This window comes from Chlamydotis macqueenii, chromosome 2 (genome assembly GCF_036417535.1).
Source record: "Chlamydotis macqueenii isolate bChlMac1 chromosome 2, bChlMac1.mat, whole genome shotgun sequence".
NCBI lineage: Eukaryota > Metazoa > Chordata > Aves > Otidiformes > Otididae > Chlamydotis > Chlamydotis macqueenii.
The window spans coordinates 42,315,782-42,343,372 of NC_141557.1; the positions used below are offsets into that span (position 1 = coordinate 42,315,782).

Consider the following 27,591-nt stretch of genomic DNA (forward strand, 5'->3'; position numbering starts at 1 on the left):
CCGATTTCAAACAAAAATAAATTTATTTAAAAATCTTACAGAGTAGAATTCCTTCATTGCACAAATCAAAGTAAAGTATTAATCACGTTGATGTCTGTTGGATAATACATTGCTTATTAAAAAGCCTCGATAGCATTGAGGTGGAGGACACCAAAAAAGTAAGCTACAGCAGAACTAGATACCATATAGCTTATGCAGCCACATGAGAATTGTTTTCTGCTGCTTTGTTATTACACAGGTAGTTGGTTCTATCAGCTAAAGCCTACTGACTTGGATTTGGTTTATGCATATTGGGTTTTGTTCTATTACTTTCCAAGAAATTGTACTCCCCTGAGTCAGCTCTGTTCATTGGTCAGAATAAATTCCAGCATCTGACACCATTTCCATTAATCACAGACAAGCCAGCATACGTGAGCAAGGTAACAGAATGATAAAAACAATATCTGGTGAATGGGAAACATTATTTATGTATGCTGTTTACTAACACAGTAGAAGGTATCTGGAAGGCTTTTTTCAAATTTGATAGACAAAATGAAAGAGAAGAGGATGGGCATCATACAACGTACTTACTCCACAGAGATGAAAGTGTCTGGAACCACACAGGTCATGTAGCACCTTGGTAACACTTTTACAGCCCATCATTACCAGGGCTATGCTACAGTCATGTATTTGCAAGCAATTTTAAGATAATAATAAGCTGTTAATTAATTTTTATTACACTGATCTTAAGCTGGACCTGTGCAAATTGAATACTTCAACCATCCATCCACCCATCTGTAAATAACATAGTTAGTATTAAATCTCTTCCCACCCATTACAGTTTAGTTATCGTGGATCTACATTACCAAGTGTTTTTCTCCAATGTATTGAACAGTCAAGGCATTTCACTTAACCCTACTGTATTAAGCCAGATATGAAGGAGACCAGTTTAAAAAAAAAAGTAATAAATTGTATTTGTCTAAAAACAGTTCTTGGCCTTAAGAGGAAAAGTACTCAGATACTCATAATCTATAAAGCAGGCAGTTGCAATTCAAATAACTAGTTCTCAGTAGCATACTAAAGAGACCACAAAAATACTTATGTATATCAACAATGCTTCAACACCTAGTCTGATTAAATTAAGGCTTTGTTTCTTTTATTAAAGAAAAGTTAGTAGCCTTCACCACCACACAAATTAGAAAGTCAAGATTCTGGTGCTCTGCAAAAGAGGCACAGTAAGGATAATTGCACTATGAACAGGATGATTCTGTGGCAGGCACCACTGTGCGCAGAATTAAGTCTGTTTCCTACAGTACGAACTGAGGGAAACAAGCTGAACATCCAGGATTCACAGCGTTCAGCAGCGTTACTTAGGGTCCTTGATAATTCACAGTAAGGCCCAGAATGGTGCAATCTAAAGCGGACAGCCTAGGAGTGAATTTTCTCTTGCCACTGTCTAATATAAATCAAGATTTTCACAAAAAAAAAAAAAACCCCTCACCTTTCTTGGTTAAAAGTTACATAAAAATGCATTTCTAAACCAGAGGAAGCAGGAAGTTAATTGAAAAGAGGAAGGGAGAGATAATCCAATTCTTCATTTTATGTCTTACTCTGAAAAAAACTGTCAGAAAATAAGCTCAGAGCTGTTACAGGTTTTAACAAAGTACACCAAGTATTTTCTTAATAACATACAAATAGCAAACAAATACAGACCCGGATTATTTTGTTTTATTCCAAGAACTCACTTTTCAGTGTAATCTTTTGCAAATGTATGCCATTGCAATACAAGACTACCTAGGCCCCATGCTAGATTTCTTTATATTTACATTGTACCAGCACAGCTTTAAATTCAAGGAACTTGCTCCCGATTTACAGCAGAGGAAGACCAGGCTTTCTGTTTCAGAACTAGAATTAAAAATAAAAAAAAATTAAAAAAAAAACATTTCGGGCAATTTGTTTTCCCTCTTCAAAAGTTCAAGCATTAAGGTGCCTATTCAGAACCATTCTAGAAACGTCTCAGTTCATTCTAAAAATTGTTTAACTCTTGTGCAGACAGTTTTGATTACATTGATCCAGGTAATCTGCTGGACAGTTTAACAAGGCTGTTTTATTTCTCATTTCCCAAAACACATTCTCATTAGGCTTTGGAGGACTTGGGAATACCCAGGAATTATCTTCAAGAGAGCTCTTTCCATAAGAATGGTGTTCCTGAAATGTTTTGCCACCGACTGGAATGGGTCTCTCATTTGTCCATGCTTGTCGAGTCACCCTTTCAGATGGGATGTTTACATCTCTCGGCAGCGGGGGAGACGCAGCATTACAGGGTGCTTTATCATTTTGTGATATTTTTTTATAGACTACTCCAGAAGTCAAATTCAGCTTCGAAATGTTCAAGTCAACACACTGTACTGGTGCAGTAGGGGCAGCTGAAGAAAGAAGATTAAAAAAAGATGTTAAAATTACATTATCTAATGCATGTTTCATATACTCCAAATATACTACAGTGTAGCAGGTATGTTAAACTCCGTGTTTTCAAGCTACAAATTTTCAGACTGGACTGTAACTTCAGTAATTACTTAAATGTTACAAACGGAACACTAACCTCCTCAGTCTGATTTTGCAAGATGAACCAGAGACCCTGAAATAGCAATGTCTAAAATATACCCACTGCCCAAGGAAACCTCCCAGTTCCCACTTGAACGCAAACAAACTGATGAATCTTTTTACCAAGACTGAAATGAATGCGGAAACAGAGAGGATTTTCATGCACTTGGAGAAATCAACCAGATTCAGAACACTGCGTACACAGAGGATTACTTCTTCCTACTCTACCGATTCCTTTAACAAGGTGTGTTCTCAGGCTTCCAAGAACCTGAATTCTCACTGTCTGTGAAGCAGTAAGAGGGAAATGCATGGCATTCACGGGCTCTCTGTGCTGTGCTATTGTCTGACTTCCAAAAGTAAGGTGACAGATTGCAATTTCAGCCATCTGAAATTCCAGGGGAGTTTTAAACCATGCTAGGAAGGGGAGAATGTTGAAACAGAACAGCATCTACCTGAAATGAAAGAGCTGCACCTTCAATGCACATCTGAACAGATGGCCAGAAACAACCGGGTCATTTATTGTGGTAATCACTTACAGAAGCATGTAATGGGAGTAGATTAACAATTCCTGCAGTTAAAGAAACTCGCATGTTACAAGTAGCTTTCTAGAACAGCTATGAATCTTGAGTATGAACTGTGATTTGTAACTTCAGTGCTTAAGTGACAGAAAGAAGAGCCAGTATCTTGTTCAAAGAATATAACTTTCATTTGTCACTGTAAATTAAAGGGCGTACCAATTTGCAAATGTCAGCCAAAAGCATTTTCCAGTAGCATAGGCATCATATCTGAAAGACATGCTCAGGAACTGGATTTGGCTTCTCAGTGCTGACAGGTATAAAAAGCAATTTGAGGTCCACAGACCTTTAGAAGTTCCAGAAAAATGGAATCCACTGAAAATTGATGGAAAATGTAAGAAACACCCCATAAGCAGACACAGAGTTGTTGAAAATGCCTTCACCCATAAGTGACAGCTAAGTAGAATCTGCATGTTAACTGGCATTGTTCACATCATACACACAGCAATAAATACATCGTGTTCTGCAGACTTTACACACCTCTTACAGCCGTCACTAGTGTGTATATAGTAAAACAGCTAGTGCTACAGGTATAGGAAGGAGAAGTTTTAAGTCAATTCTACCCATATCTTGCATAAGCAAGATTTTTCTATAAATATAAGCATGGATATATTTGCATTGCATTCATAAGTGTGGCTGGCAAGCAAGGTCAACAACAACAAAATACAGTTTTAATTTCTGCTGAACCTGTCCACTCTTACATACTTCTGAAAATTCACTGAAAAAAACCTACAGAGCACAAGACAAAAATCCCTCATTTCCCAGTCAATCAATACTGTCTTTTACAGCTGTGGATGTACAACTGCATTAGCAACTGCAGAAAATCAGACTGTTCACCAGGTAAAAGAAGAGAAAAATGAGTATTTGTGTAGAGGCAACACACGTAACTCAAAAATAAGGACAGAAAGATGTATGATCACATCAAACCTTGACCATCTCAAGGATTAAAACCTCACTGACTTCCTTGTTTCTCTACTGAAGTTATTTGACAAATGTGTCTTAGAATTGTAGGAACAAGGACTCACCTGGTAACAATATCACCAAGTCTACAAAATGTGATGATAGTTTATCAACCAAGTACCAGAGAGTGATCATTAATCACTGCTGGCCGCAGACAAAGGCAGTGGTTGACCTGCAGGTGAATCCTATCATTACCTCACCAAGCCAATCAAAGCTGTTTAGAAACAAAATGTCTTGATCTTGTACTGGATAGGGACATCAGAGATAGTTACAATATATTGTAACCAAGTTCACTGTCTTTCACCCGCATTTTCTCTATTCTGAACACAGTAAATACCACAATTGAAGTGAGCGGAAAATAAAGGAAGTGAACACTGTGATAAACAGTCAGACTGATAGTCTGGCTCCATCGGAGTAAAAATGCTCTCTCGTAAAGCATTTGGCTTGAGAGAAACATATGTACAAAGTACCTGATGAACTGCTCACAGAAGTTATACATATTATATGTGGAAATTACTTTCCCCTTAATTAGTTGCAATGCAGCAGCAGAAATAAGGCAATTTTACAGCCTCAGTATCTGACATTTGGAAAATGTTATCTTGTGTAACATTTTGCTAGAAAAGACAATTTTTCTGAATGCTAACATAAAGAAATATGTAACCATAAAGGCATTCCAGTCTATTAAAGTCTGATTTTAAAAAGTTGCTAAATTAATACTTACATATTCTACACTGGGAAAAAAAGACTGCGTTTGCAAAAAGATTTTTTTTTCCCCCTAATATGAAGTAGTTGTGGTAAAAGGTCAAATACGAGTAAACTTAACACCTCAGCCTTGTGCACATAAGCAACACTTGACTGAGAAAAAAGCCACAAGGGGAACAGAATACAGTACTGAAGAAAAAACACATCAGCAACACCTTTATGTGTGAAGTTGACCAGTATGAGACAGAAGCAAAAGCAGAAAATGGGTAGGCTGGAACCATAATACAGTCTAGCTTATCAACTTCAATTGATGAGATTCTGATAAGATATGATAGCTACGTTCTTTTTAAAATGGTACAGCTTGAATCAACGGTTTGTGTTTTTAAGGTCTGTTACTGCAAACACTGACTTGCCTTTCTTGGTCACTGTTGGGTTTCTTTTCAGTTTTCGGAGAACCTCAGCTTGCACGTCAGTCACTAGACGCAAATTAGACATTTCTCTCTTCAGTTCCCAATATGCTTGGTGCACACTTTCAAAACAAAAGTTTTTTAAAAATTTAAATAATTGCCACCTGTAGAGCACCCTCATGCCTATTAATGTGCTTATCAAGCATTTGTTAGTAAATCACTTACGCCTGACATACCCTGCCAACTTCACTAGAGTATCACAATTCAAAATGAGTTAAGTAGTACTGGTAATTCTCTTAAACCGATTGACCTTTGTATATTTTATTTGACTCTTGCATATTACAATATATAATATAATATATGTTAACATACTAGATGATACTAATAATTTCAAGTTCCCCAAATGGCAATAAATACAAAGCATATTCTCCAATTTCATTATTTGAAACTAACCATCTTACCACAGAATTAGTAATCTCTAAAGAGTACTTAAAAGAAAAATAAAAATTAAATGAACACTAGACTGTAACCAAGGTGGTGTATTAACTTTCAATGGCTTCTGATAAATGACCACACACACCATATTACGATCCTAGCAATGTTAATTGATCATAGTTTTAAATATTCAATCAAAATCAGTATTTATGTCTTTCCACCATTAATTTTGCTACAACGAATTTGTACTAGATACCCAAGATCCAAACTGAGCACCCATACACAGACCACACTAAAATATAAAATTGTCCCATATTCAAGTCATCTAATTTATGGTACTACACTGCCTTATCAGACAGTGTAAAAAAACCTGCAAAGCAATTTATTCTCCTGTAAGACAACATCATATGAGAAACATATTTAGCAACAGCAGCTCTGTTCCAACATTGCAGTTTCAGGTTATTAGCTGGTAAAAAAACCATGAACAACAACAACAAATAATCAAAAAAGTCAACATCACCACATGTTTTTGGTAAAATTTCAAGCAAAGGCTCACTGAACACCACATTTATGCTGATTAATAATTAACTTAGTGTTCAAAGACATAAGGATGCAGTTACTTCAACTTAAACATAAAATCAATGATTTAGTGTTTTTTTTAATGCTTAACATTCTACTAAAACACATTTATTGAGGATAAGTATAATGAATGAGAGTTTTCAGAATATTTATAGGTAAATATAGTGAAGAAGAAATAAGATGTTTATTTGAAAACAGTTCAGTACCTCAAACTATTGCTGAGATGACTAAGAACTACTAAGCTATATAAAAACTGTATTTTCAAACATGCATGTATACAGATTTCTATCCCTCAAAATAGTAATTTAGGATCATTCCTGCATGAAATTTATCAGACATGAACGTGTGCAAAAGCATTCTGAGAAACAGCTATTATTCTGTTCTGCAAGCTAACACTAAAAAAAATTCCTTTAAAACAAAGAAATTATACCTACCCTGCACAGAAGTATTTCCCCAGAATACAAAGATTCAGATTCAAAAACTCTGTTAAAGAACAGAGGAAGCTGATAGTTTAATGTATTAAGTGTCAGCAATTCTGATAGATATAAAGTTCAAATTTTCAGAACTGATATTTCAGGAAGTCCAGCTAAACCTGTGACCTTTTTACTGCAAAGCCCATTCAGCCCTTTGAGCTTTTAAGAGATGACAATTTTAAAATTAAGTTGATGCAGCAACCACACTTCATTTAATTTATGTGTTTTGGTCTCAAAAATAAGATCAAACCTTAGTTATATCAAAACAGAACTGTCCAATATTGAAATACATTTATATGTAGAAGTGGTAAATATGTCTGCCATCATCCAGGAGGAAAGTGCTTAGATAACTTTGGTAATGTGCATTTAGCGCTTTTAAAAGCATCTTGCAAAAGGATGCAGGTACCGGAATTCCACTTAAATCACACGTAACGTATTTTACCTGGGTTTTGGGGTTACTGACCTGGAATCCCATTGCAAAGCCTAATTTTCAAGGAATCCTAGTTTTCAAGGAATCTGCAATTGAAAACCAAGGATTCCAGGAAGTTTATCCTATACTGCCTTCTAACACGTAATATAAACCTTGAATATGGTAGCCTATCTAAATCTACAGCAAAATAGATTTGCAAACCAAGAATTTGAAGTCAGATTTGCAAGCTGGTGACAAATGTGAAATAATTACTTTCTGAAAAGTTAACTAACTGCTAATGCCTCCATGTCCTATAAACAGCAGGATTACTTGCTACAACAAATATTTCACAGTGGAGGTTTTCCAGGTGTTTTTTTCCACAGATTTTTGGATAGGCTTACATATTCAGCCCACATTACACATTCATTATTTATGTCATATTACAATACACACTATACTGTACATTGTTAATTCAGATGGTTGCCACCTGAATGTCACTTTCTGGAATAAATTTGCTCTGGAAGATCAAAGAGATAACTGCTATACCTTGAGATAAGACCTTTTTTCAGGCATGTAAGACTGACTATGAAACTCCAGCAGAAACCACAAGAAGTGTCAGCTAGCTAGCTATCCATCCAGTCAAGGTAAAAGGTGAAAGTGTAATTTGCGTATAGTGTGTACAATATTATTATCATCACACCAGAGAACATAAGAAAATAAATCTCTGTGCTGTTCTCTTTCAATGACTGTTTTCCTTTCCCATCTCTTCAATAGCTAAGCAAGCAACAAGGTATTACGTTAAACAATCTGTCATTATGAAGAACCACTCTTCCCTCTTGTGGAAAATCATGTAAGTACATGAACAAGCACAACTGGGTATAAAAGATGCAGTTAGTATTTCATTTCTGCAAGACAGAATATTTGGGAACTTTCGTGGATTCCTGAATTGTTCTTTTGCATAAGGAATTAAAGGACAGATATACTATCTATTACGGCACACATACTCAAGACAGGGTAATATAGGAGTTTATATCATAAGCACAATTATTTTCTGAATGGCTGCAAAGTGAAAACACCTGCTTTCTGATATGTTAGCATTATTCTAGAAAATCGCTATATCTTCTTTCATTTTCTGTACAACAATCTGCAAATGTAAATGTTCTCTTATCATCATCCTGAACTACCAACATAACAAAGAAAGAAAGAAAAAAAAAAAAAAAGACAGTCATCTTGCTAAATCAGTATACCTGGACTTGAAATGACATTGTCATTTGAGATAACACGTTTGAACAGGCTGCAAGAATTTTTACTTGTTCAAATAACTGTCCCTCAGTAAACTAAATATAAAACAGGAAAGCCACTTGATTTTCATACCTCTGGATGTCTTGCCTTTGAAGGAGGTCTCCATTTAATGGATTTTTGTCTTGAGCCTGGTCCTGCATAACAAGGTGAAGGGAAGACAGAGCAAGAATGAACATATGATTTCAGATCGTCTATCTGAAAATACTGCAGTGAAACTACAAGTTCGCTAATAAAATTCAGAAGTAAAGTAGTCTTCATTTGTGTTGGCTGCAGTGGTTTTCCAAATGGATATAAAGACTTCTACTAAGATCTACTGCTTAGAAATGCTTAAATTACTTATATGAAAGCATTGCTCAGCTGCCACCATATTCTCTCTCCCCTTCCAGCTTTTTTTTTTTTTTTTTTTTTTTTAAGAGCTGAGCTCTCAGAATTTGTGATTCTTTGAAAAAGTAAAAATTGAGAAAGGCTTTTGACTTCAATTAAAATAAGTAATCAGTCTTCCCTTGTTCTTTCCCTAACCTAGTATATCAAGATCATTTAAAGAAAACTGTTTCATTATAGATTTACTTCCAGCAGTTATTTTTATGATAGAACATAATTTATCCCTGCTTTAAATTGTGCATACAAACAGGACTATTTAATAAATCAAACGCTGGGCTTGCTTCATTGGTCACATTTCTATTAGACCCTCACCTGTGATGAGTTCCCATTCACATCCCTTCTCTTCATGTTCCCTTCCTACTACCATTCTCTCTAGCCAAAGCTGTTAGAATGTGATACCCGGTACTGTGGCTTCATGATGGCCTATATACATTTCAAGCACCTTGTCAATCTAATGCACACACTGCATCAACTACAATGCAAAATCCAAATATCTAAAAATACGAAAAATAAAATAGAAAGTATACTTGCCTAAGGTAGAAAACAAATGAAAATGGCTAAATAATGTAATTAAAACCAGTAATAATGAAAATACCAGCTGCTTTTGAAACAATGCTGACCTGTCATTGCCTATTGATCACATTTCCCTGTATTTCAACTGACAATTTTCCCCTTCCTGAAGACTTTCCCACCACCATCCATCAAAGATTCAATTTTATAGTTTAAAAAACCAAACAAAACCAGTTGTGCTGTATTGCTTTATGTTTGAAAACTTATACCTTTTTATTTCCTATATTAAGCAGTTACCAGGATTGAGAAGAAATTATATTTGAAAAAAGGAAAGAAAAAAGCTGTCCCTTATATTTGTTCCTCACAACAAAAGTTACTGGCATAAGCATTATTTAAGCAGTGTAGTGTCTAGTCCTTACAACTGCTATTTTAGTCTCTTCTTTCTAGCAGTGTTCTTTCTCACAATACAATCTGCAATCTTCAATTATTTATGTAGCTGTTACTCTATTGTGTACAGCTACCTGAAGACACTAGAACTGCATACAAGTTACAGTATGCCTTCAGAATAGAGAAGTTACTTAAAATACCCAAAAGAATTCCAGATACAAGCGAAACCAACAACCACCAATAACAGAAGTTAACAGAACACCTCACATGCCCTCTAGGTAATATGCTTTATCCCCATTTAATGGAAAAAACAGACTAAACCTGAGACAAGGCAGTCTCTCAGTGCTGAGAACCCAATGCCTCAGCTACATAAGCTTTGAGGGCAGCAAGGGGAAGGACTTTACTTCAGGCTCTAGTCTGCTCCTTGAGTGCCCAGGAGAGACTGGGGTGCATCTTAGTTTAATCCAAAAGGAATCCAGTTCCCATACTCCAGACTGCTCCATAATGCAAGGCACAGTAGGCAGTGGTGATTAGGAGATTTGCTTCAAAAGCACATTTCTGTATTAATGTAAATGTGCCCATAAGAAAGTATGCCAAAGGAACATTGCCAAATTAAAACAAAACCTGTTTTCAGGCAAGATCATCACCATGGATGATGATTCTATCTGTGAGTCTGACATACCCCAAATACTGACACACGCAAAGACTATGTGAATCAAGATTCCATAATCCTAATTATTAATGACCATAAGAAATCTAAAATAATCTGCATTTTCAAACAATCACATTTAAATCTTTTAAATTTATTGTGTAATTTCAATGTGACTGCAGAGTCCTAGAGACTGACACTCTGCCTTACATCAAAGGTAAGATGTAAAGCAGTAAGCGTACACTAGACAATTTTTTTTTAAATCATTTTATTACTGTTAAGCTATTTTCTTTTTGAGATCCTAACAACATTTACATTACCCATTATGTCCCTTAAAACAGACACTTGCCCTAGAAATGTCAGGGAATGGCACCAAAAAAAGGTACTTTCCTTGCAAGCTTAATGTGACTACCCTAAAGAAAAGTGCTAGAGCTCCTTAAACTTCATGACATCTTTTAACATAAGCATTCTATTGTCATTAAAGAAAGTGACCAGGTTTTGCCCAAGCTTTCTAAGTAGTCCAACCCCCCTGCAAGAAGCAGGGACATCTTCAACCAGATCAGGTTGCTCAGAACCCCATCCAACCTGGCCTTGAATGTTTCCAGGGACGCGGCATCAACCATCTCTCTGGGCAACCTGTGCCAGTGCCTCACCACCTTCATTGTTAAAGAAAAAAAAAAAAAAAAGAAAGAAAGAAAGAAAAAAAAATCTTTCCTCCTTTTCTGTCCCCACCTTTCTTATAAGCCCCTTTAGGTACTAGAAGGACACTATAAGGTCTCCCCAGAGCCTTCTCTTCTCCAGGCTGAACAGCCCTAACTCTCTCAGCCTGTCCTCATAGGAGAGGTGCTCCAGCCCTCCTCTCGATTCGCTCCAACAGGTCCATGTCCTTCTTATGTTGGGGGCTCCAGAGCTGGATGCAGTACTCCAGGTGAAGTCGCAGAAGAGCAGAGTCATCGCCCTCAACCTGCTGGCCACACTTTTGATGCAGCCCAGGATGCAGTTGGCTTTCTGGGCTGCAAGCGCACATTGCTGGCTCAATATAGAATCTTTGATGTGATTAGCTGCTTAAAAGAAATTGTAAAACTTTATTTTCTGTTGTTATTTGGCCAATGGCTGGGAAATCTCACCTATGAAGAATCACAGAATATCTCAAATTGAAGGGACCCATCATCGAGTTCAACTCCCTGCTCCTCACAGGACTACCTAAAACTAAACCTTATGGCTAAAAGCCTTATCCAGACATGCCTTCAATTCTGACAGGCTTGATGCTGTGACCACTTCCCTGGGGAGCCTGTTACTATTTCGAAGAAATAAGACAGCCTATGAGAATATTTAAGGTTAATTTTACTAAGATGTTCATCTTTCACTCAATTATAGACTTTATCTCTTTGTTTATCCTTTATTTTGCTTGAACATGGGATTTAAAATAATCTCTTAACACAATAATTTATTAAAAATAAAGGTACCTTCTGCTTGGATTCTTGTAACTCCTTTCTGAGACTGCTGCACTCCTGCTTGAGCTTTTCTAGATCCTGTTCCAGACTATGCACTTTCAGGTCACTGTTCAGCTTCTCTATTTCCCAGCTGGACTGAGTACAATTCAGATTTCTCATCACTGTAGAAGACAAGCCAGACAGTCAGATATCAGTCTCAGTTCAAGGAACGTAATTCAATACGTAAGGTTTCATCTCAAGCAGCCCATACCGCACAAAAATGTTATCCTGTACATTCTGAAGAAACTGCAGTCTATGACAACAGAGAAATAGTAACACTGGTACAGTTGTTGGCAGAGAAGTAGTCTATTTTCTGAGTTTAATACGGAGCTTACTTTCCAGGAATGCACTGGAGATTTTACATAAAGAAAAAGGAAGTAACAGCATAAAAAGGCACTGGAAATGCAAAATTCAGTTAATAGCAAACACCAGCTTGCATGATACATACACCAACTTTCATACTTCTTACATGCTTTGAAAACATGAGCCGTTTCCTCCTCGGATTTATACTGTTACATAATTTACCGTAAGTTTTCCCCAAGTTTAGTATCAAGAAGTTCCAAACAGAACAATGAAAGATACAATCAACACAAAAGAGTAAAGCCTAGAAGTTAGACAAGTGTTCTTATTAGGCAGAACAAATTCACATAGTTGCTAGTAAGAAGCAACCTAAGACAATCCTAGCATCAAATCAGTAGTAGGATGCTAATTAGACAGCAAGAAAAGAACAAAAATGACAGGAAAGAAGTCCCCAAGTCATAAACTGCATAGTACACTGATTTCCAAATGTAACAGTTTAAACAAGCCTAAGCTACACTGATTGTTCTTAAAGAAGGTACTCTGAGCCCAGCTGTGAGTAAAATGGATTAGTAAATAAGACTTGAAATCACCACATTGTCACAGCTCTCCTTATAAACTCTGCGCTTCTTAAATCCTTAAACCATGAGATCCTCAACAATGATACTACTACTACATGTGGCTTGCTCTTCTAGGTTTAAAAACTTGTGCAATTGAAGTACATGCTTCAGGTCCTCTTGGAAAGTAATCCAATTCAAGCATAGCAATACTGACAAGCACCCTTCAAATAACTGCATTTGTAGAGAAACTGAAGTCCAGTCCATATCTCTAACTTTACACAGATGGCATTTTCTTGTTCTCTTTTCTTCTAACTGTATTAATAAAGATTTTTTTTTTCTTCCATAGTGTTTTACTTTACACACCTAGCATCTACACAGCATTCTTTACAACACCAGAAACGGAAGCTGGGTTTGGGCTTCTGAAATTGCCAGGGTACAATGTTTGTTTCTCCTTCCTCTTTCCACCAGCATGTTTCTAACTTTCCTCATCCCCCAGTCCTTTAAATAGCAGTTGTCGACTGCACCTATTGCTATACAACATCCTCTTGTACCTGTCATATCCCAACAGTGAAACAAAGCAACATACCAGATCATTTGCATGTACCAGAGGAAGTGGTATTGATTGGATTGTGTTTGATACTTGAACAAATATGCCCCCGCCTCACTCTTGAGGAAAAGGTGGTGGGGTCCAGAAATATACACAACTAGCCTATTACACTGTCAAGTTGTGCACATTTCTTAAATTATTAAATAATCTACAGTGGAAGAACACAACAGCCTCAGACCTTTACCACAGAGCTTCCTCGCCTACCATAATCTAACGTGCATCCCACCATTCGCAAGAATGAACAAATGCACAAGCTGAAGTACCTCACAGCAGTATATGCCTCTCTTACCTAGCCACTATACAGGGTTAAACCTCTTCCTCTTCATGGCCCGAGATCATAATATAACCACTAAGACTAATCAACACGCTAGTTGACTAGTCAACATTATTTGGAAAATAATTAAGTAACCAAGTGCATACCTTGTTGAGTTTCCACTTCAGTTCTTAGTTGTAACAACTCCACTTCTTTAGACTGCAACTGTTCATTCAAGGTTTTCAAGGATTCAGCACTTTCCTTCATCTATTTTCAGGGGAGGAAGGGAACAAAAAACTCCAAAACCATTTGTGAAGTGGTTTTCCTATCATGTCTGACAATTCAACTTTTTAAACTGAAATACTTAAAATTGTTCCTACATAAAGTAACATCATGTACTTTAAAAACCTAAAGGAGTGACAAAACAAACACCACAGATCTTCAGCAAATAAAATTCATTCCACAGTAAACATTTACTAACCATGCAGTACTTACAGAACATACATTTAAGTCATAACTTAAGGCATACCATTTTATCCAGTTTGCTTTTCAGATTATCTCGGTCAATGCAGGCCTCTCGATAGGCTTGGTATGCTTTATTTACTTGTTCACGTCCAACTGAACTGCATTCCTCTTCCAGTCGGGAACCAAGCAGCTACAAGTTTGAGACACATAAGAAATAATAAGTTTTGTCTGTTATATTGAAAACTGCAAAATTTTAAACGTGCTATAGTACAGTTCTAGTTTAGAAAATAAATGAATCAAAGACACTGATAAAGACCAAAATTTGTTACAAAAGTGCAACAAAGGCTGCCTACAAATTCTGCAATCTCTAACTGTACTTAATGCTTACTAGTTTACTGCTATGAGTATTTAAAAACCATCCAGAAGTCATGACTACTTACTCTACAATCCCTTAATCATATATTTTCTAGGTTCTGAAGATGAACAAACTGCTTCTTGGAAAAAGAATTTTAAGCATATAGACACAATATATAGAAAATTTAAAGGAAACCAAACACAGTTTTTTTTAATGACTCATAATTTAAACAAAATTTTTTTTTTCCCCAGTGTATTTATGTGAGAAAAGCCAAAGCAGAATTATTTTACAAATAGCTGTTAACATCCAGATCACCACTATCTCATTGCTTGCTAAGGCAAGAGACAAGCAAGCAGGAATAAGCACTACCAACTAGATTGTCAGAAAAAAGGGAGCAGACTTAAAATATATTCAGTAGTTTTAATAAGACAGGAAAGAGAGAAGTCTTAGATCAAATTACATCTGTTCACATAGGAAGTTCTTGTTTTGACTAAGTACTGCATTATTCTTTTCATTCCATTTATCCTGCACACTTGCTTTAAATTACTGAGGCATTTAAACACACTCAGTGTATCTAATATAGATATCTGCACAGATTTTTATATATTTTCTCAAAAATTAAGAGCCACACAAAAAAAATTTACAAAAATTAAAGAGGTGACAGTTAGGTATCTATCTTAAATACCTCCTCTTTTAGGTGTTCGCTCTAAAGAAAGTATGGGAAGGCAAACCATAAAGATAGGAAGCTTCTGCCCTTTGCTTTTTGCACTGACCCTCAAAATACGTGTACTATTCATTTTAAGTTTTGTCCTTTACATTTTTCTCCCTGAAATAAAGCCATTGAGATAGAATATAAGCCTTATCAAACTTTCTGGAAGCTTCCATACACTGTGAAATTTAAAAATCAAAAGGGATAACTCCCCATGTATTTTTTATCATTAAGTATATCAGTCATGAACAAAGACTGAAAGTCACTTCTGTCACTGAACTGTCAAGGCTGCCTCAATGCCCCTCTCACAGAAACATTTTTATGGTATTCATATACTAAATCAAAAATTTTCTCTATGGAAAAACAAAGTATCATCTTCAAGACAATTAAGCTGAACCAGATCAAACCAAAAGACAGAAGATTAAAAGGGATTGCCAAGGTCAAGTCCAGTTTATTGTGATTTTGAGTAAAAGATGTTACACTCAGTATTGTTCGGAGAATATTCAGTCTAAAGCTTTATGCCTATCCCTATCAAGCCCAGGACGTTATATAAAAACTGTAATGTGTGAATCAAGCTCTTAATTCCAATGCCACAAAATAATAGATACTTCGTAAGCTTTTAAGAGTCAGTAGCACATACTTAGGACTAAGTCCTAATAAATGTCTCAGCTCTAACTCTAGGATCTATCTTTCCATCTTATACTAATAAGAAAGCAATCTATCAAAGTGAAAACCTTCTGCAGTACAAAGACACTCACTACTGAACAATGGATATACCTTTAATGAGAGCATTCTTTACCTGGGGAGAAAAGCCTGCACCATGGTCAAGTTCTAGCTTTAATGAACTTTACTAGACTAAAGCCATGAGAAACTGCATATAAAACAATTCCTAGATTCCTTTACCTTTTAGAATTACTGCATCACAAAATAGCCAGTCAACACCTCTATATTAAGCATTGCAACTTAGTATTTCATGTTTGAGGCTGCCATTAGCTAGATCTAGCCAGATACACTTAACAACCATTTTTTCCTTATAATTTCAGCTGCTGAGCCCAAGAGATTCTTTTGATAGACAATTCCTGGATTCTGACAGTTTATAGACTTGGCACTTCAATATTCAACAACATTAAGTCACATGTGCCCAAGCTAATAAACACCATAAAGAGGCAGATGAAGTACAGTAACGATCCAAGGCAACTACACATCTTTCTGAATCTAAGATGGCATGTTTGCAGGGCCTTACTGCGTTGCGTCGCATACAGGCCCAGTAAGAATAAAAATCCCAGTAGGATTTAACTGGACTACCAGAGGAACAAACTACATTTCATTTAAACAAATAAAACAATTTACCAAAACTTTTAAACTTTGAAATTATTTTAAGTACATATTTTAAATACTTAACCATCTGCTCCGCCATCCAGCCAGGAGGAAAAAAAAAAAAAAAAAAAAAGTAGCTGCTACCAGAAGCTGGCAAACTGACTTCTTTCTTACCTTCTCTTCTAGAATTCTCACTCTTTTTTTTAAGAAGGAGTTCTCTTTCTCTGTCTCCTTTAGTCGTTTCTTAATATCTTCATATGCAGTGACAAGTGCAAAGTGTGAGGCAACAGACTCGTCTCCACTGTAACATGAAACAGGAATCTCCCCATCTCTCCTATGAGCGTTGTCTGCTTTTTCATGGTTCAGAATACAGATGTCATCCTCTACCAACTCCTCCATGACAGCTGTTAAAAAGACAGATATGAGTGCAAAATTTTCAAAGACAAACTCATCAAGAGTCTCACAGCTGAAAACCTTCCAAAGTAATACTGCAGAGTGTTTCTAAGTATGACAAGAGTGAATAATTAGGAAATATCTTAATCTTGCAGAAAAATCTTGAAATCCATTTGACATTGAAAATATGCTGGTTAGAAAAGAAGTATCTTCCACTGTTACTTGATTAAAATATTTTGAGTACATATCAGATTTATGAACCCCCAAATTAATTTTTATTAAGGCTTAACACCATCCTAAAATTTGGCTGGTACCAAATATCTGAACTCCAAAGGAATACTATATTAGCGTTTTTGAAAGCCAGCACTGAGCAGTAGAAGAGATTATAGTTGCAAGAAATTAACTAATTACTGTGCTTCCTGAGCACAGGTGCCAAATTTCCTTCATTCTTGAATGCAAATATTTATACTTTTCCCAAACTTAAAGAAGCTGCATGAGTAGCTATTCTTTACTTGGTTACAGCAGAGAAGATCCTGCTGAACAATTACAGTAATTCTGGACTGCAAATATGGTGAGAACAAAAACTCTGTAACAGGATCTGCCTCAACATCCATGGATAAAATTGACAATTATCTGACCATAAAAAAAGTATCACCCTAAAATACTATGCAGATACACCTGAATGACAAAGGCAAAGTAACAAAAACTTAATCTAATGGTTACAACACATACCATTTAGGCACAGCAAAACATTCAATAAGAAAATAGCACCTTTAAAAAACTCCGTATACTTTCTTGAACTCTAAGCCTTAAGGGAAAAGCCCCAACAGCATATTCCTTAATGTTACTAGTTATCAGGAACAAGTTCAGGGGTTCGATTTAAAAACAAACAAAAACAAAACCCTCCAAAAACCCCAAACCCAAGCAAACAAAAAAAAAGACACAGCTCATTCTTATTTAGTTATGAAGATCAAGACTCCTTGCATTTCTATGCAATACTAACAAATTTCTCCCCTCCCTTAAAAAAAAAAAAAAAAAAAAAAAAAAAAAACACAACCAAAAAAAACCCCCAAACTACTGATGCTACTTCTACCAAAAGTGGAGTTTTATTTTTATTTTTTTTCCCTTGAACAAATCCGTAGGTTCCTGATTATTAACTAATGAACCAATGGAAATGCTGGAATTAAATAAATGAGCATAGTGAAGACAGTTTATATTGCAGGAAAAAGCTATTTCAACAGAAAACTGACCTGATCAGCAGAACATTGCAGGAAAGATGGGCATCAGTGGGGGAAAAACCCACAGCCACAATCGCTCCCTCTATTGTGTATTTGCTATTTAAATTCAAAGTAGTCTTCCATTTGTCTAGAGATACTAAGAGGTAAAGGGATAAACTGCCCTGGAACTTACCTACGTGGTCAAATTTCTCTTACCGTGCTAGCAATGGAAAAACTACATGCACTGCAGCATCATGAAGAGCTGTAGTACACATTTATCTCAATTTGCTCCAAACCAGTTAGACAACATGATGACAAACTGTGACAGTTTGTTTATATTAAATAAATAGCAATGGAGTTGCAACCGTGAAAAAAGACAAGAATACTACAAACCAAACCTGAAGTCCTTCTAAGGGCTATCTTCAGGAGGCAAACAGATGCCTCGCGTACCGTTTGATGCATTGTAACAAAACAGGGTAGCCTAAGCTTCCCTTGCCTGTTGCTCTGCCTCATACTTAAGTGGAAAGTGCCTTGCAAAAAAGGTTTGTTTCCTTTTCATTGCAAGAATAACATCATTCCATGCACAAGGTGACCTTGACCAAAAATGCTACATCATTCAAACCGCATTAACTGACTGAAGGAATTGCTCATTTTGTCTTCTAAGATGAGAATAACATACTAGCTTTTCCTCCCGTTTTATCAAGAGCCCTGCAAGTCTTCTCACCCATCTCATCAAATTCCAAGAGTTTGCTTTCTCAAGGCAACGCATTTCCTTTCCTCTGAACACTAGACTCAAATGGCATTAAAGTGTCGCAGCTTATCATTATCTCTTGAAGAAAGCAGCAGATTGTGCAACCTTGTACATAGAATATATCTTTATCCCCACACCTTCCTATAGCTCCTAAATTTGAGCATCATACATTCCCTATTTCTTGCACACATCAGTTCCACCAGGAGATGGCAATAAGGGAAAAGAGGAGACAACATCAGAAGACAAGACCATATTTATTCTGTAGTTTGTTAACTAAAACTTACTGCCCTTATAAGCTTCCAAAAGAGCAAGAACTTCCAAAATAAGTAAGACTCAGCATATACAAACACTATTTCGTAAATTCAGGTACACACTTAGCCTGCACCTACTGAGGGGATTAGTTACACTAGTGTTTTTTTACTTGAAATATCTCATTTAGTTTATAGGGTTATTCAACTCTGGTTTTCTGATGCTGCTCTCTAAGCCAGCACTGGATGCTACTCAGAAGACAAGCACATAATTCCACATGATTCGAAGGGACTTGCAATAGATGTTTTTCTAAATTTCTACACACAAGATAATATTTCAGAAAGATCCAATATACACATTTTTTACTAATCTTATTGGATACTAAATGACAACAAACTGCCTACAAAACAAAAGTCTGCTTCTGGTCCGATATGACACCTTCCTCTTGGCTCATCCCTTGAAGAACAGATTTGATGATGTACCACTTTCAAGGGGAAAGTAACAACACGTCTTATGCCAGCTTAAATGAAGTGGGACAGTCAGAAGGTACTGTGCAATTTTTAAACTTATTTTTAATAAATAAAATTATCATGAAACATGCTTCTCTGTATTGGAAGCTCAATAGCCTGCTAAGAAGGTAAAAGTCACCACTATATTCACATTGTATATACTTTCTCTTTCATTAGCTCTATTAATATAGAGTATTAATAATATCCACACACTGTATTACATTGCTACGACCACAAAAAAAGTGCAGTCATTTCAGCTCTACAAGAAGCAAGATTCAAGTCACCACTGTCATCATGCCGAACAACATGGAAACAAAACTAAGACCTCAGACTGACATCACTTTCAAATAAATGGACAGATTTACAAAAACGGAAATTCAGATCCCATTGAACACCAGTTTACTCAATTTCAGAGCATCACATGAAAGAAATACAAATATAAAATATTTACATTACTCTAAGTTTAGCATAAAATCACTTCAAAAAGCCATAGCATAGAAACTTGGAAAACAAAGAGCTGTTGGTATTTTGAAATTTTCTCCTACCTCTTAAAGAGCATTTCTGCTTTTGGAAAGGAGCACTACTCTTGAAACCAAAAGTCCCTTTCTTCACAAAATAAAGAAGCTACTATGATTTTTGAGAGATTTCATTATGCTATTGTCAGCCAAACTGAAAGGAAAAGTCTTTACATATTTTATTCTAAAGTAACTCAAAAGTAAGTTATAACATATGCACCACTAACTGCAGTACACATTAGATGAGCATGACGAAAAAGTCACATTAGAAAAATCAGAGGAGCTAAATTGCTAAATATATCTAAATAAATCAACACAACCTAAAAAAGAAAGTAAAACAAACAAACAAAAAATGAACAGTTTTTCTCTATGCTGCAAAAAAACTTTCTGAAATATTTCCAAAGGAAAAAAATGCCAAGTTACTTCTCCAGCATCTGCTAATCCCGTATTAAAAGGCCAATAAAAGATAGAGGCTCGTACAAGAATAAAACCTGGCTGTTACATAGTGTAAGATCAGCAGTTCTATAAAGGTCACAGTGGAACGTGTAGTTCCCCCAGCTCTTTGTTGTGCTGTCAAGAAAAACAAAACAAAAACAAACCAAAACCAACCAGGAAGCATGCTCACAAATACATCTTTCTCCATAAGAAGCTCTAGCATGATATTAAAGCAATAGACAAACCTTTAGAAGATAAAAACCTTACAAAATGGGGCTATATCTGTAAAAATCTCCAACTGCAGCTGTGGCCTTTAATTTTACAGGAATGAAAATTTAGTTTCTCCAGTATTATATTACATCATCTAAAAAAATATGAAGGGTAAGCAACAATCAAAGTGCCTTCTGACACAATACCTGCATTAGATTATTCCACAAGTTTTGACTCCTCAAATCTGGCAGTCTCAGAAGGGCTTGCAGGAGGGTTTACCTCGTCCAACCACAGACCTCTGCCCATGTTTTATTCTGTTTGGCTTCTCCAAAGCTTCACTTGTATGCACTGCTGCAAATGTCCCAGAGCTGTCACTCTGAAGTACCTTTGTGAATTTTCATGAGATAATCTGTACTAGGGTAACTAGTTAAGGTTAAAGATTTCCCACTAAAATATGTAAAGTAATATGCAGACAAGTTAATGTCTATGAATACAACTGATGCCCATCTTGGCCTTCTTCAAGCAAGCTTTGCAATCCCACTTACTACGCATCCCGTCCCAAGAAAGGTTTCCCTTATACTTTTGCCTGTGACAAAGAAATATGTTACATTTATCATGTGCAGAATGATCTGCACATGAAACAATCTATTTAAAAGGACTTTAATCTTTACTTCCAAAAATAAATACATTAAATTAATAGTATTAGTATCAAATAATTTGTTTAAAAAAAAAAAAAACAACAACAAATCAACCAACCCAAATAATCCTTTGTCCTGTCAACAGTGTAAGTTCTTGCAGAAGTAATTGTGTCAACTGTTTATAAGCATACCAGTTTGAAGAGATGGCACCACTTAAGTTTTTCTTTCACATACACAGAAGATAATAGTTTCCAGAAACCACTTCTGCTGTTCATTGATGCTTAACATAGGTTATAGAACAGCTTGGATTTAATATATTACATATCTTGAGAGTAAGAATGTTTTCCCATTTCTTACTAATGCTTGACAGAAATATAGCTTTTCTCTTCACAGACTTTTACAAATATTAGTCATTAATACCATGGGAGGTAGTTAGATATAAAACACATTTTACATAGGAGGGAGACAGGATACAGAGGCTCTAATATCAAACAGATCACTGCATAAACAGATTTCTGTAGTTTGAAATGCTAATGTTATTCTCAGATCAGAGGAGAGACAGTAAAAGCAGGATTACATTAAATTTTTCCCCAGTATCAAGTAGATTCCCATTTTGCCCCCTCTTTTGATTTGAAAGAGAATAGAACAGTTTTCAAAATATTTCCAAATGTTAAATGCAAATAATTTCAAGAAGGTATTTTATTGATTTTTTTTTCTCAAGGCTACTGAGAGTCTGAACCACTCTTTGTTTACCTTCCAGACTTGATGGGTTTGACTTCATAATGGTAGTATGAACAGTCTCCAACCGTTAATAACAAGTATAATTTTTGTATCGTTTACTTTGCCTTACATAGAAGGGTATATATATGCAAGTAGGCATAAAAATAAAACGTTAAATTCAATAAATGCCATTGATCCACAGGAATCTTGAATCAGCGTGTTGCAGCCCCCACCTTCATTTCAAAAAAGTTGTACTGCTTTTCTTGCTTAAAAGACGCTCCAGTACAGCAATGAAAATTATAAAATTCCTGCAGTCAGCATTAAAAACTCCACACAGGACATGGATTATACGACATACGATGCTAAAACAAGCAAGACTTCCGGTCTCTTTAAGCATCTATCATTTTGCATCTCTCCCTCAGAAATCTTTGGTTCTCTTTGATTCCAGTCATGAATAGTCTGTTCTAGAGACAGAGACATTGCTTTTTACAGATACTTACTCCATTTTTAGAACAAAAAAAAAAATCTGCATACATGCATCTCAGTAGCTGCTAGCTTTGGCCACTGCTCATGCTTCCCTACGGACAAAGTCCGCAGCCCCAAAGCACTCCCTGGGAGTCATGCGCACAAGGGCACCACCCTGCAGCCTCAGCATACTGGGTGCTCTGTCAGGAAACATGTCAGCACATCAGCTAAATCAGACCTTCAAATCGCTTTCGTTCTGCTGCCTCCAGGAAATGGAAAGTTACTATCTCTAAGCTCACAAATTAGATCACTGTAGTTCATCCATCGTGAATACCTGGGTAAGCTAGAGGAGCCAAGCAAAATCTTCTTAGGTACAACAGACAATTTTTTTAATCTCAAGCTTTTTACAATAAATTATCTACTCTCCCAGGAACTAGAAAAGTACTAAAAAAGCCCATTTTATGACACTGGTGCTTGATAAATTTTACTTTCTCTGAATATTTTCATACTCCAGTATCTTCTTCCTCCTCCTAATTTGCAAATCCTATGCATCCTAATGTATTCAATTTGCCTTTCTGTACTGACACAACCACCACTTTCCCTGACAACTGTCAGAAAGGGGAGGGGAGGTTGGAGTCAATTAAATATTGTCCTCTCAGCATCATATAATCCTGTTTATTAAATTTAATCCTGAAGATAATTAGAAGCAATACTGCCAAAGAAACACAGGTAGGAACAAGACAGCTTCTGGCTGTTAAACCTTTCTAGCACCAAATACAAGTATAATCAAAGGTTACCAAAAAAACTATATGTTCTCATGCTAACACTGAATATTATTTTAATAGACATTTTGGCATTCATTCCTTCCCATTTCAAAATGTTTATAAAGAACAACTATTTACGAAAGGTAAGAGGGTTTGGTTTGGATTTTTTTTTTTAAACCTCCTTTTGTAAAACAAACAGTAGGTCCTACGTCCTAGTCATAAGTTTGCTCCCACTCAATTCAACTGCCATATTAATTAACGTTCAATAAGTTCACAAGTTCAGTGATAAGGTATTATGAAAGCCTTGTATAATTGCATTAACTTATAATTCAACTGGAAACATACCTCACCTGTTCCAGCTATTAAAAGGCAAGTTAAACTGAGTCACACTAACGGTCCTTGGTCATCCTAAAATTCTCTAACATAATGTCCGGAGGTTTTCAAGCCTTGACTGGACAGGGTGCTAGATAATCTCATCTAGGCTCCTTTTTCTACAAAAGTTTGGACCAGATGATCTTTCCACGTTCCTTCCAACCTGGGCTGTGCTACAATTCTATGATTCTGTATTCAAATTTACAACTCATTACTTCAGACAAACCTGGTCATTTGAACACAAGTTCCTGTTAGAAGCTTGTAAGTGGATGACTTTGTTCAAGTTATTTATACTTCACTTCCCAAGCTTCATTTCTTCTCCCTAAATGTATTGTCAATTTTTAGAAGCATCCACTGTTTTATATATGAAAAGTTACATATAAAAATATATAATCATGTAAATAATAGTTAATTAATGCAATTACAGTATAAACATGTAACAAAAATGTAAGATTCATTGTAAAGTTGATTGTGGATAAATCACATGCACACGTAGTCTCTAAAAGTCCCCCTCAGCAGAACCCACCACTGATTTCTAACAAGCTAGTTACTAGCCTGACTCTCGTGTTAATCCAGCATCGCTATATCAACAAACTGGATCTCGCTGCCACTGTAACTGTTCTATTGAAAATGGACTCTATCTGGACTTCCTCTATTTAGAAAATACCTGTGAAAGAATGAAAACATATATCAAAAGGTAAATCCACACTGCATTTTATCCCATTTACTTCTACCTTATTTTCTTCAGCATGTATTCTAAAGAAATCAGATACTGATAGCATGAGCAGTAACAGGCTTGCACTTCTTCCAAGGTAGTTTTCGCTTTCCTAGTTAGACATTCCTCATTTAACATTTTCCAGACATAATGCACAATCCCCAATTCGATGTTTCTATTGATACCATAAGAACAAATGTTACTGGATTTAGAACTTCATGTAAAGTTCTTCCCAACATTGTGAGATGAAGTTACTCTATTTCTCCACCCTGAGGATATTAAATACAGTTTGTTCATGTATTTGACCTGATAACTTTCACACTTTCCCCATCTTTTAACTGTCATACAGAAAAAAAGAGACATACTGAAAACCAGAGTATTTGCTAAAATTTTGGTAATCTCCAAATTATCTCTAAATTACTACCCATTTTTTTCTGCACAAACGTGTCACATCACCCCCTTTGCTCTTTTAAAGAACTTTTTACTATTTAATTTTCATTGTAAAACATAACCTAGCTAGTATTCTGGCAACGGTCACTTTATATTGTTCTGAACAGTAAACTGGAGCACACAAGGACTGAAAAATAATACATAGCTTTAGAAAAAGTGTGAGGTTTTGGGGGAAGGAGGTGGCAAAAATTCTCATATAATCTGATCAGCCAACACATGCTTTCTACCTTCTGACTTCACTCACAGCTGTTAGATCAAAAATTGTGCTTAGAATTTGGGGAAAGTTTCCTCCTTAGGTTATCGTGTAATCATCTGATAAACACTTCTATCACAAGTTCTTTTATAAAGGTATTTGGTTTGCGTGGCAAAGTTTTGGTAGCAGGGGGACTACAGAGGTAGCTTCTGTGAGAAGGTACCAGAAGCTTCCCCTATGTCTGACAGAGCCAGTGCTTCAAGATGGACCCACCACTGCCCAAGGCCTAGCCCACCAGCAACAGCGGTGGCACCTCTGTCATAACATAGTTAAGAAGGGGAAAATTCAGCGGTGCAGCAGCAGCCAGGAAAGAAGAGTGAGAATATGCGAGAGGAACAACTCTGCAGACACCAAGGTCAGGGAAGGAGGGGAGGAGCTGCTCCAGGCGCCAGAGCAGAGATTCCCCTGCAGCCCGTGGTGCAGCCCACGGTGAGGCAGACTGTCTCCCTGCAGCCCATAGAGGTCCACGGAGGAGCAGAGACCCACCTCCAGCCCATGGAGGACCCCACACCAGGGCAGGCAGATGCCTGAAGGAGGCTGTGGCCCTGTGGGAAGCCTGCGCTGGAGCAGGCTCCTGGCAGGACCTGTGGACCCATGGAGGGCAGAGCCCACGCTGGAGCAGGTTTGCTGGCAGGACTTGTGACCCTATGGGTGACCCACACTGGAGCAGTCTGTTCCTGAAGGACTGCACCTCATGCAAGGGACTCATGCTGGAGCAGTTTGTGAAGAACTGCAACCAGTGGGAAGGACCTATATTGGAGAAGTTCATGGAGGACTGTTTCCCACAGGAGGGACCCCATGCTGCAGCAGGGGAAGAGAGGAAGGAGCAGCAGAGACAACATGTGACGAACTGACCACAACATCCATTCCTCATCCCCCTGTGCCGCTGCAGGGCGAGGAGGTAGAGAAATTGAGAGTAAAGTTAAGCCTGGGAGGGGCAGAGGGAAGGTGTTTTTGAGATTTGGCTTTGTTTCTCACTATCCTACTCTAATTTGATTGTTAACAAATTAAGTTAGTTTTCCAAGTCTGTTTTGCCTGTGATGGTAATTGGTGAGTGATCTCTCCCTGTCCTTATCTCAACCCACGAGCCCTTAGTTATATTTTCTCTCCCCTGTCCAGCTGAGGAGGAGGAACAACAGAGCAGCTTTGGTGGGCACCTGGTGTAACACACCACAGTAACACACCAATTATTCAAAGAACAAAATGTACTAGTAACCTTAAATTTTTTTTGGTTTCTAGAGTAAAAATTACAGGGTACATGTGCTAACAGATAACTGGTATTACTAGCAGCAGTAGCATTTGATCACACACCAGTACCCAGGAAATTAAATGTTTCCCATAGGCAACAATAACACTTTGGCCTTGGAAGAGCACCTGACCTTCAGAGCCCAGAGCAGACTTGATTGTTATGACAATAATCCTCCCCTCAGTCCACTTTATCCAGAGCTGGCTTCCAGTACGTTGATTTTACTGCATACATATACTGTAAGACAGCAGAACAATGAAGAGATTCCTCAAGAAATACAAAAGCTGCTAGAACTATTCACTGGAACAGTTTATAGCCCAACCTACTCTCACTTGTAACTTTCTGGGAGACAGAGTTATTTGAGGAGATCAGAGTAATTTCCCCACGATGTGAAACACCAGGATTTAAAGCTGTAATCTTTCTTAAAAGTTGAAAGCATTGCTAGTATATACGACTATCTCAACACTCACCTGTACTCCCTTCCTCAAAACCAGCGTGGCCTGCAACACCTATATTCCAGTCTGCTCCAACATTTTATCATGTTTCTGTTTCCACCTCTTGTGCCAATAATCCCACTTTGCTCATTTCCTTTGCCAGATTCCCCTGTACTAATGTGCAATTTGCTGCTCAAAGAACTCACACAGTTTTTCTGCTTAAGCAGGCACAGCTTTTTAACTGGTTTTATTGCCTACCTGAGACCCATTCCCAACTCGTTAGCAGTACTTTTAAACTACGCTCACCGGCCCTTAACGGGGACGCCCCTCTTCACCGAGTTACATTTTGCCGGTAAAGCAAAAGCCGGCAGGGACATCACGCAAGATTCTGCCAGCCCGCTGCTTCTAGGAGAATGGCTGCGTTTTAAGAAGAGAAACTACAGATGGGCCAGAACCGCCTCTGCCCGCAGCGGGAACCGCTCCTGCTCCACTGGGCACCGGGGCACGAAGCTCGGCAGCAGCCCCGCGGGCCCCTGGCCAGAGGCAGGCCGCGGGGCCGGGACGGCTGACGGCCCCCTGACCCCGCACGGCGGCCCCTCCTCCGCGCCAGGACCAACCTTCTCCGGGCCTGGCGGCTCAGCGGCGGGCGGTCACCTCGGCGCAGAGGCAGCGCCGGCCGTGGCGGTCTCCGTTTGGGCCTCCTCGGGCTCCCATCGCCTCCGTTGCGCCGGCCCAGCCGCGGTCTTCGGTCTCAGCCTCCGCCACCTCGGGGACTTCCCGGGGCGCCGGCCCCACCCCCCGCCTCTCGGGGAAGTCAACGACCGCCTCACGTGACGCGGGCCTCGGT

At 37.5% G+C, this 27,591-nt stretch overlaps 1 protein-coding gene across 1 annotated transcript; it reads right to left on the minus strand.

Annotated features, from left to right (window-relative positions):
* AZI2 (5-azacytidine induced 2) lies at positions 1 to 27,581 on the minus strand. The gene is made up of 8 exons (XM_086742735.1): positions 27,362 to 27,581; positions 16,583 to 16,812; positions 14,092 to 14,217; positions 13,730 to 13,829; positions 11,819 to 11,967; positions 8,498 to 8,559; positions 5,234 to 5,349; positions 1 to 2,405 (listed from the first exon to the last, which is right to left on the minus strand). The coding sequence occupies exons 2-8, from the start codon at positions 16,805 to 16,807 to the stop codon at positions 2,017 to 2,019; spliced, it is 1,167 nt and encodes a 388-aa protein (XP_086598861.1). The 5' UTR covers positions 16,808 to 16,812; positions 27,362 to 27,581; the 3' UTR covers positions 1 to 2,016.
* Between the last annotated feature and the right edge of the window lie 10 nt (positions 27,582 to 27,591).